This window comes from Micromesistius poutassou (assembly GCF_964030765.1).
Source record: "Micromesistius poutassou genome assembly, chromosome: 23".
Taxonomy (NCBI): Eukaryota; Metazoa; Chordata; class Actinopteri; order Gadiformes; family Gadidae; genus Micromesistius; species Micromesistius poutassou.
Genome location: NC_140293.1, coordinates 2,562,394 through 2,573,293, shown reverse-complemented (window position 1 = coordinate 2,573,293; position 10,900 = coordinate 2,562,394). Strand labels below are relative to the sequence as shown.

The 10,900-nt window shown below is 47.7% G+C and overlaps 2 protein-coding genes across 2 annotated transcripts in view; both read right to left on the bottom strand.

Annotated features, from left to right (window-relative positions):
- Positions 1-10,900, bottom strand: part of LOC311368685 (uncharacterized protein) — a gene marked incomplete at its 3' end in the record, with an annotated part of 89,737 nt that overhangs the window by 51,863 nt on the left and 26,974 nt on the right. The window lies entirely within an intron of this gene.
- On the bottom strand, positions 392-6,135 carry shbg (sex hormone-binding globulin). The gene is made up of 8 exons (XM_084487373.1): positions 5,830-6,135; positions 4,594-4,691; positions 3,770-3,959; positions 3,085-3,246; positions 2,458-2,620; positions 2,031-2,170; positions 1,444-1,636; positions 392-730 (listed from the first exon to the last, which is right to left on the bottom strand). Exons 1-8 carry the CDS (start codon positions 5,941-5,943, stop codon positions 558-560), a joined length of 1,233 nt encoding a protein of 410 aa, XP_084343499.1. The 5' UTR covers positions 5,944-6,135; the 3' UTR covers positions 392-557.

The following is a 10,900-nucleotide window of genomic DNA, read 5'->3' as shown; positions in this document are numbered from 1 at the left end:
GTTTTGGTTTTATTTTTATTTTATTTTATGTATGTGGTAATACGTAGGTTGTGGTGACGCAACACTGAGTTTGCTCTGCTTTTTTTTTCATCTGCGTTAAGGGGCAACGCAAGTATTGCTGTCGTCGTTCGTCCACTAGAGGGTGCTGTATTTCCAATGCAAGCGTTCAATAAACTAAACTGCAATCGTCATTCATTTGATATTCACATAATTTTTTTGAGCACCAGGGGAGCCAGTTTGAAGACGGTGTTTTAACGAAACATATTCTCCAGCGATGCCTTATTTGAAGTGGCATCAACTGCACCCACATCTCTCTGCATCGCACCGCCCTGGCATGAGTTGTTAGACCAACAAAGTAAAATTGCAATAATTCCCTTGGAGGACGAGGCACTGCTGTTTTGTTGGGTTTTATTGCCCAATTTAGCCCAAACAAACAATCCTGACGAGATTACAAAAGATACATGCGACGATAGTAGTAACAAAAAAAAACTAAACAATTAAAAAACAAACAAATTATAAGTATACCGATAGCTAAAAGGGATCAACGTTACACGTTTTTAAAAAGAGTTATCCGGCCCATTCTCCCCTTCCCTCCGTAGAACGGGGCAGCTATGGGACGAGACGGACACGTCCTTGGTCGACAGGTCCATGTCCAGCTGCTTTCCCTGGAACACGACCTTCTCTAAGCAGCCGACCAGGAAGTTGCTGCCGCTGGCGTCCTCTCCTTCACCTGAGAGCAGACAGTGAAGAAGAAGAAGAAGAAGAAGAAGAAGAGAGGAGGGCGGCCCTTGTTGTTGTTGTAGATCAAACAATGCAATAAAATGCATCTTTGCACCAGTCGACTCATATAGGCTACCAGCCTAGGTAGGTGGATAAAGTCTTGTGTCCAAGTGCATGAGCATAGCCCTTTACGTTACAGTCTCAAAGGGTTTCCAGGCCCACATTATAAACGTAAGTAATCTACGCCATTTGTTTTCAAGGTAAAAAGCGTATAAATATGCTTGTAAAAAAACAACACCAAAAAACATTATTAAATAAGAATCATTAATTAGGAGTGATTGAGTTAAACAGTTGGTCACGACTGTATGCTAGATTGTTGTTGATTACAGTTATTACACAGTAATTACACAGTAAAAAATAATTAAAGCCTTAATGCCCATACCAGCCAACTATTTAGTCCATGGTGGTGTATTCTCTCTATATATTTATTCATAGATTTTAATGATTTATTCACTTTCATTTAAAATAAACAAATACATTTACTATTGATTACAATTACTATTATTATTATTATTATTATTAATATTATTATATATTAATTATACATGTCTTCCCCTTACAGACACTTGTCTCTTTCAAAGTAGAAGTTGGTAAATATGTAAACAACTCTTTGGGGGTTTTAACAGACATGATGTCATGGGTTCCGATTGGTTCTCATCTCACCCAGAAGTCCTCCAATGGCCAGGCGTCCCTCTCTCCATACGCTTTGGTCCAAGGTGGAGTCCTCTGTGATGGCCACCATGGAGGGTGCCTCGCCGTGGGACACGCTAGAGAACTGCTCTCTGAAGGTGAGTGTGAGTTTCTTTGTGTTGGCGGTCGTGGTGAACGCTCTCTTCCCAAATGTGAACAGCATTGTCTGTGTAAGTGTGAGCAAAGATCCGAGAAGAGAGTCAGAGCGTTTACACGACCGAGTTTCCGAAGAGACACCTTGACAGAAAGCACGGCGTACAGAAAGTTGCATCTGAGAGCTGCAGAGTTTGTTTGTGTCACTGGATGAAAATATCAGATCTCTATTCTATTTCTATTTATGTGATTTTAGTTTCGTTTGGTGTTAACCCCTCGTTGAAACATGTAGCTTCAGAAACGCTAATTCCCTGCCAGAATTTGGCTCACCCAATAGCAGCCCGCGAGCCTCCAGTTTGCTATGGGGCGGGGCCTTGGTTTGGCTCCGCCCCATAGCAACGGGAGGCTCGCGGGCTGTGTTGTTCGGAGTGTTCGGAGCCAAGTCGTGTTTCCTCCGACGAGTATACCTGTGATTGGTTGTTGATCTCCACCCCCAGCGCCAGGGCGCCGTCCCCACCTCTGATGCTCAGCAACGTCCCGTTGATCTGATCAAAGTCCCCGTCCAGAACGATCTCCACGCCGCCCTCTGGAGCCCCAGCGCCTAACGCTAGGGAGGAGAAACCAGCCGGTCCACTTCAGGGTCGGTCCGCTCATCTTTGACGTGTTGATATTTGAAAGATTTATTTTTGCATTTTTATTTTAGAGTTGGATAGAGAGGAAGGCATGGGAGACAGAGGGGAGGACATGCAGCAGAGGACCACGGACGGGTTTAAAACCCGGGTTGCTGCGTTCAGGACTGTGGCTGTATGGTACTGCCTTATTTACTTCTTAAATTAAAAAAATCTTTAAGGAAAAAAAAAAAACGAAAATCCCCCAAATCTCCGGGAGTCTCACCCGAGGCGTTGAACACGGCGAACCCCGAGCCCGGGAAGTAGCTCCCCCGCTGGATGGCCTCCAGGCAGGGGCGGAGCTGGGCCCCGCCCTCCTCCACCTCCCAGGGCTCCGTCAGGTCCAGCCAGCTGCCGGCCCGCACGCAGCCATCCATCTCTGGCCTCAACTGCTCCACGGTGGGTCAGCCCAGAGGGGGAGGACGGGGGGGGGGGGGGGGGGGGGGGAGGGGGGAGGAGGGGGGGAGAGAGCGGGAGGAGGGAGGGAGAGGGAGGGGAGAGAGAGGGAGAAGGGGCGGAGAAGGAGGGGGAGAGAGAGAGGAGGGAGGGAGAGAGATATTTTTCTTTTAAAATATTATATAATATAAATATTTATTTATATATTATATTTATTATATATCAATATTTTTATATATATCAATATTTATTATATAAATATTGATCAGATGGTTTCATGGTCATTCATTAATTGGTCTTTTATCCTAACTTAGACAATAATTTATAATCAAAAGCACACACGTAAAGACAGAAAGACACACACACACAGACACACACACACACACACACACACACACACACACACATACAAACACACACACATAAACACACACACACACACACACACACACCCTACCGGCACCAGCAGCCTGCTGCTGTGGATGAGGATGCCTCCCAGGGCCAGGCGGAGCTGGCCGTTGATGACCTCCTCCACCTTCTGGGAGTGGAGGCCCACCATCAGGGCCTTGGAGCCGTCCACCTCCAGCAGCACAAACCTCCCCTCCGTGCTGACCTCGATCTGGGGGAGCAGGGGGAGGCAGCGCAGGAACTCTCATTGGTTATTTGGCGTAGCGCCGCGGTCCACTCTCCACTCTCCACTCTGCGGCTTTTTTCGTTGACTTGACTTTCAAATCGAGGAGAGCGGATCTGAGCGACATGCAGAATACTTAAAAAATGATATAAATTGTTTACAAGTGCACCCAATTATTCAAATTAAATAACAAAATGAATAATACTAATACAATAAAATATATATATTTTTATTATAACAACTTTTATGAATAGTCATATTATCTCAAACTTTATCTGAGACCATTTTTTTTTTTCTTGCAAACTGCCGCCTGTACATTTACCCCTCTTGGATTCATCCAAAAAAAACTAGACTTGAACATCTACGGGAATCACGACACTCCGTTCCCGCCTGCTCCTCATCCCGGGCTACCTAAGTGTGTACCAATCCCGACAGGAACCAGCACGGAGCCGGCGGCGTCACGCTCGTTCCCTCGCATCATGTCATCGTTGGCCGGGGTGAGCTCTCTCACCAGGTGCCACTGCCCGTCGTCCAGACGGGGGCCCCCGGTCGCGCTGACCAGGATCTCCGCCTTGTAGATCTGTATCTCGGGGACGCCGTCGTGCAGCGCCAACACGAACCACTCCTCGCCGCTGTGGTTGTCCCCGTAGAAGACCACGCCCTCCGGGTCAAAGGTCCGGAACTCGAATGTCGACTTGATGCTGAGAAGTGTGGAAATATGAAGTTATATGGATGGATTTATACTACAAACTGTGTATATATCAAGCTATATGGATATGTTTATACTACAAAGTGTGTGTATATATCAAGATACATGGATATGTTTATACTACAAAGTGTGGGTATATATCAAGATACATGGATATATTTGTACTACAAACCGTGTGCATATATCAAGATACATGGATATGTATATACTACAAGCTGGGTCTTGATATATCAAGATATATGGATATATTTACGCTACAAACTGTGTGTAGGCAGTATTGGGTCCAATTCATGTTTCATGTTCATCACTGAGGGATCTGTCGGGGTTGATTTGTTTGAAACTATAAAGTGGAGAATAAATATGTCTTATCGCTCACTATAGATTTAAAGTAACACATAGACATAGTCAGGTTCAAACGCCCGACCCGCCAACCTGAACATCTGACCGCCGTTGACAGATTGTGTTTGTGTGACGTATCGACATCTGTGTCCAGGAATAGATGTGGCAGATCTTAAAACCCACAGCACCACAGGGTTTACCAGTGCTGTGATTTAGCTCTGCGCTAGCGTAGCGGTTCTACTGGGCTGTTGTGTGTGTGTGTGTGTTGTGTGTGTGTGCTGCGGTACCTTCGGACATCTGTGAGGTTGGCGGTGGTCTTGGCCAGGGGTCTCCACGTGTTGGCCTGCTGGCCCAGGTTTATGGTGCTGCTGCCGGGTATCATGGTCTGGAGCAGGTGGAGGTGGATATGGGGGGGGGGGGGGGGGGGGTAAGAGCTTTTTTATTGACTGTGTTCTACTCCTCTAGCCTTAGCCATATGGTTCCTATGTCAGATACAACGCCTATGCCCGTTACATTTGTTTTGTACAGAGTACTTACATGTGTGTTATACTGTACATCCAGGTCTACTTGTTATTGGACATGTACTTGTAATTCTACATGTACTTGTCTTTGTACTGGTACATGTAGGTCTACTTGTAATTGTCCATGTACTTGTATATGTACTTGTACATGTAGGCCTACTTGTAATTGTCCATGTACTTGTATATGTACTTGTACATGTAGGTCTACTTGTAATTGTCCATGTACTTGTATATGTACTTGTACTTACACACACACGTCTCCTAAAGTCTGAATGTTCTCTCTCTTTAAGTAATAACGCTCTCTATCGTCCATTGAAGAAGATGAAGAAGTTTTCACACCGCTAAAATATGCAATCGATGCATGGCCGGTGTGGCATGGGCAACCATGTTGACTTGGCGGGCCTGGCCTCCTCCCACGGCCCGGGCAAAGTCCTACTGTGTTGGTGAGCTGCTGCCAACATTCTTGTGGTCGGACGGCTGGGAAGTCTGGGAAATATTAGTCTCCTAATATTCAGGGTAAAACCTCTGAAGTGGTGCTTTTTATAATGACCGGGCGTTGGTGTTTTATCACGTTAGTTCACCGGTAAAGGGTGAATTAAAGGGGAAGGGTCAAGTACGGCTATTTTCTATTAAAAGGAAACATGGCCTCATAAGCGTACTGTGGAGCTGTCGCATCGACCTCCGTTTCTGCGGGCAGAAGTCGGACTATTGACCTTATTGTTCCGCGATTTGTGATCTCCGTTGGACAAAAATATCGTTAACGATTTTCTTTTTATTTGCAGATCCCGACTTTCACCCACTGCGCCAATGACAGAGGAGACTACTCTTACTAAACTGCGTAAGTGTGACGGTTCCCTTTTAACACCAAAAAACATGGAAACGTGGAATTAATACAGAAATAAGCAACGCCACCAACGCTTCCTGTGTCGGCTTTTGACACCCGTGCTCTGTACAGTAGAACACGCCAGAATCACAGGGAAAAACGCCTCTGTAGTGACATACCTTACCACGCTCATTCCTCTGGACCGCCGCTCCGGTTGCCACGGCGACAAGAAACGCCGCGAGCACCGCGACGCGTCCACCTCCACCTGCCGTCATCCCGAAAGAGCCGGTCATGCTTTGTCACTCGAGGCGGCGCGAATCCCCCGCGGGCGTTTGTGACAACGCGACGAATCCGAAACGCGTTTCACACTCTCGGTTTTTGAACGGTTCGTTCCGCCCGCGCCGGCTCGAGCTATGTCAGGTGCGGAGGTAAGGCGGCTTGTGAGCCGTCTCTACAGGGGCGCGCTGGGTAGCAGTGCTCATCGGATCAGAGTTCAGGGTGTAGGAGGGCAAACACCAGCAGCGACCAGTGGTCCAGTGGCACGGCCGCGATCGATAGCCCAGTCTTTCTTGATGGCCTCATGTCTGGCTGCTGGTGGTTTGTGGTAGTTGTCGTTGTTGGGGCAGGCCTACATGTCAGTGATGTCAGTGGTATATGTTTTAACGTGCGGGTTGCAGTTGGGTGGATTGCGGTGGACGGGGAAGTATAGGGGGAAGGGTTTCCTAGCGTTTTTTTTAACACAGCTTCTCTTCACAGCAGGGGGGAGACCTTTGGGGAAACGGGGACATGAGCCCAGGCCGGGGGCTGCAGGGTGAGTGACCTTCGTCCGTCTGTGATGGTCTCGGCTAAAGTGTGTTTACCCATTACGCAGTAGCCCTGGCCTGTCTGCGGTGAACGATGACTCGGCATGTGTGCCTGCTAAAGAGAGAAGGTTAAAAAGAAGGAGAGAGGGAGAGCAAAAGAAGAGAGAGAGAGAGAGAGAGGGGGGGGGGGGAGGGGGGGAGCAGAGAATAAAGAAATTTTTTGTGCTTCGAGAAGGACCACACATCCTTGCGTTTTGTATGCAGGTAGAAACATTCCTGGGATGCACACAATGTGCTCTCATTGGAACAAATATACACACACACCCGCGCACACACACACATTCTTAAGCCTCAAGGTTATTGGACAATGGTAAGACATAAAAAAATCCACGTAGGTTGAACATTGCAGCTTAGTCATCCCTGCATAATATTTGAAACATTGATTGAATGCTTTGGTAAATGGCATACATTAGGGGCAGTGGTCATCCAGTGACTCATTCTATTCCCAGAATCACGACACACACGTACGTACGTACGTACGTACGTACGCACTCGCACGCATACACGCATCCAAACACACACATGCACACACACACACACACACTTTGACTCATCGTGCTTTTTCATTAGGCACACATACGTACATCATTTCGTAAGAAAAGCTTGCGCCACCTGTGTGTGTGTGTGTGTGTGTGTGTGTGTGTGTGTTTGTGTGTGTGGGTGTGGGATGGGGGCGGGGGGCAAGGGGATCAGCTGTTTGTACCTGTATGGTATCCCTGGCCCAGAACCCCGGCCCCTACCTACATATTAACAACATATCTCAACCAGAAGAAGTTAACCGCAGGTCACTTCGGCAAAAGGCTTCTTTAGTAACAGCAGTCAAGCATCGCCGAGTCTGTCTCTCCGTTTAACCACCTCTCTGGATTCTGTCTTTTAGTGAAAAATACAACAAAACACTCTCCATTCTCAACACTGTGTGTCACTAGTGAGAGGATGCCGGCCTCGAAAGCCATGAACCCGTTCACCCCCCCCCGATCGCTCGCTCTCTCTCTCTGTCTGCCTCTCCCGGCCACCCCTTTCACAGGCGGTGTGTCTGTCCTCTATCTCTCTCCCATCTGTATGGATCTCCCTCGGATTCTTTTGAGGTTTCGAAAGCGGCAGAGCACAAACGCTTGACGCCGTTCGGCCTTCCCTGGCAAACAGAAACCGCTCGACAACACTGACACACGCCGTCGGAATGACCTGCCCGCCCCAGAAATAGCACAGGGTGTTACTTCATATGTAACCTGCAGGTTAACAAAAAAACAACAACAACTATGAAGGGAGCTGCTTTAAACTGCCTTGCTCATAGGATGTAGGTTCTATAATCAGGGGGGAGGGGGGGAGGGGAGGGGGAGTAAAAAAAAAAAAAAAGGCTAGCCTGCGAGGCTAATTCTTCTTTGTGGCGGGCACCCACAGCATTTTGCGCTTGCCAAAGAAATGTTCTGTGCACATTTCATACAGAAGGGGAGTGAGCGGATTTAGGTTACGCAAAAGGCACACTTGAGACAACTTTGGGAACAGCGCGGTTCACATTTTTCACAAAAAAAAATTCAAAAGTTCACGCACAGCGGAATTGATCTGTGTTCTATATTTACGAAGAAAGAACATTGTTTTATACGAAGAAAAAACCCCTGAGATAGACAAAAGAGGAGTCGGGAGACCAGAGAGCATTCAGTTGGGTCATCAGGTTAATACTTTATTTTGTTTGATTGCAGCAAAGAGAAACAAGGGGAGACCAAAACAAGAAGAGAGAGAGATATAGAGAGCGAGAGAGAGAGAGAGAGAGAGAGAGAGAGAATAATGCCAGAAAAAGAGAGCGAGAAAGAGAGAGAGACGACAGACTTTGGGAGAGCCGTGGCTACAAGCCTTTGTATCAAATCTAAAGACAAAGTCATCAGGCAACATTAAAACGTCCTTTAAAAATAACATTAACATATTTGTGTGGGCACTAGGCCTATATGGCACAGTATTACCCTAAACATGTACACAATACCAAACAGTGTAGCCATACCCCTATAACGTCTATGACCTGCTCCGTAGCAAACTAAGACATGAGATCCCCTTCCTCTCTAGATTCCCAGCGTCGCCGCGACGACGCATCGTCCATTCGCGTTCTTCTTTTTTGAAATTTCTTATGCCATAACAAGGCACCTTAAACAGTAGAAATCTGGCAGATCCACATCTCAATATAGATAATGATCGTTTTAAATATCAAAGCAGAGGCACATTCATTTAAACTAAAACATACAGTAAATAGTTGTATATTACCACCAGATTTCCAGCCCGTTTACTACGATACGTCGATTTTTGCATGCTTTTGGTCTGTATGACAACCGTGAATGACAACGGGAAAACTATGGCATAAGAAATGGTCCGAGAAACACTAGCATGTCCACCTACAGGAATGGCTTTGGGTACTGCAGTTAGGAGAGACGGCCTAGAGAGAGTTACACGCGCCCACAGCTTCTTTTATACAGGAAGAAAAAAAAAACTAAATAATAATAACAGGATACTGCCCCCCGGGGCGATTGGGCTGCTTAGGCAGGTTCTTTTGGTTTCTTATTCACGTAGATTCATCCAACTATGTGTGCGCACGCACACACACACACACACACACGCACACGCACACGCACACACACACACACGCTCGCGTTTGCACGCGGACATGCACACACGCCACAGACGCACGCTTGGAACCGCACCCAAGCTGGGAAGAAGTGGAAGAGGACCTGTGCAGCTGCACATGGTGTGTGTTTGACACGCTGTTGTCTAAACCAAACAGGGCCTCCCAGGTCTGACACACACACACACACACACACAAACTGGCACACACACATGCACACGCACAAACAAACACTTTCACACACACACACACACACACGCGCACACACACACACACGCATGTGTATATACACACGCAAACACATGCACGCACCCGCACACAAACAGGCACGCACACACGCGCACACACACACACACACACACACACTCAGAGAAGCTAGCATAAATCATTCGGCGATGCGGTTGGTGTGTGTTGGACTACGCCAGTGGGGAGATCGAACGGCTGATACACTGACGGTGACGCGTACGTGACAGTTCAATAAGGGAGTCCGAGTATATGCAACGATACGAATAAAAAAACTAAAGAAGGTGGTGAGTCGACAGCCACTAATACTAAATAAAAAAGGACAGGGCAAGCTGTGAGCACAAGGTGATATTCAGCGGAGTAAACACTTCCCCCCCCCCCCCCTCCCCCTCCCCCTCCCACGCTCTGTGTGCGTCAACCCCATGGCTGACGGTCATGTTCCTACAGGACTACTGTGTGTGTGTGTATATATATGCATACCAGACCTTATGTCGAGTCTGATTCAGGTTGCTTTACTTATAGTTCGGGAGATACAAAACAAAGAAACGGTTAACCGAAAGAAAAAAAACCAACAGAACATAATGACAACAACAACGACGAATCACCAACGAATGGGACTGTATCCGAGCTACCTGTGACGCGGCAGAACTTCATGGGCCGCGTCACGACATGTACATTCATATAGTGTAAGGACCCCCCCCCCCCCGCCCGCCTACACACACACACACACACACACACACACACACGCACACAGACACACACACGCACACAGACACACACACGCATACAGCCACTCACTTTCTTTCAGTGAATCACTTCCGAACAGCAAAAAAAAGGAACCAAACGAAAAAAAAACAACAAAAAAAGGAAACAATCAACATTACGGTACAATTAAACAAAACAACAACAGACCACAGAAAAAAATCAAAATCAAAAACTCGGCGACGTTTTCAAGCCACATTGCTTTTGCTCTTTGCAGAATGACGCCCCTCCCCCCCCCCCCCCCACCCCCGCCCCCACCCCCACAAAAACATCCCGTCTTCCTTCTAATCATGTTAGAAACAACAACGAAACAAAAAAATATATAAAAGGAAATGGCCCCAGCGATCTCCCCTCCTCCTCCTCCTCCTCCTCCACACAGGCCCCCGTCTCCACAAGGAGGGGGAGGGAACAGAGAGGTTTTGTGCAGTCATTTTTTTTTTTTTTTACAGTGGTGGTGGGGGGTGGTGATGAGGGTGGTGGTGGTGGTGGGGGGTGGGGGTGGTGGTGGTGGCGTGGGATGGAGGAGGAGGAGGAGGAGGAGGAGGAGGAGGGGCGGGGGAGGGGGTATTGACCAGAAGCCCCACCTCCCTTCCCCTGACTCACTCCTCCGCCTGTTCAGTAAGCAAGTCCTTTTCCTCTGCTCCTGGGCCTCCCCCCCCTACTCCCCCACTCCCCTCCTCCCCCCTCCACGGCGGACGCTGGAAGTGTTCAGACGTGGGGGGGGGGGGCGGAAGGGGGTGTGGCTTCTTGTTTTTTTTAACAGTTTTTTTCTATTTG

Coding starts and splice junctions, on each gene's coding strand:
- shbg (XM_084487373.1), bottom strand. CDS start 5,943: ATGACCGGCTCTTTCGGGATGACGGCAGGTGGAGGTGGACGCGTCGCG. Junction 3,247..3,769: donor ACGACGGGCAGTGGCACCTG/GTGAGAGAGCTC, acceptor CTGCTCCCCCAG/ATCGAGGTCAGCACGGAGGG. Junction 2,621..3,084: donor GCAGCAGGCTGCTGGTGCCG/GTAGGGTGTGTG, acceptor ACCGTGGAGCAG/TTGAGGCCAGAGATGGATGG.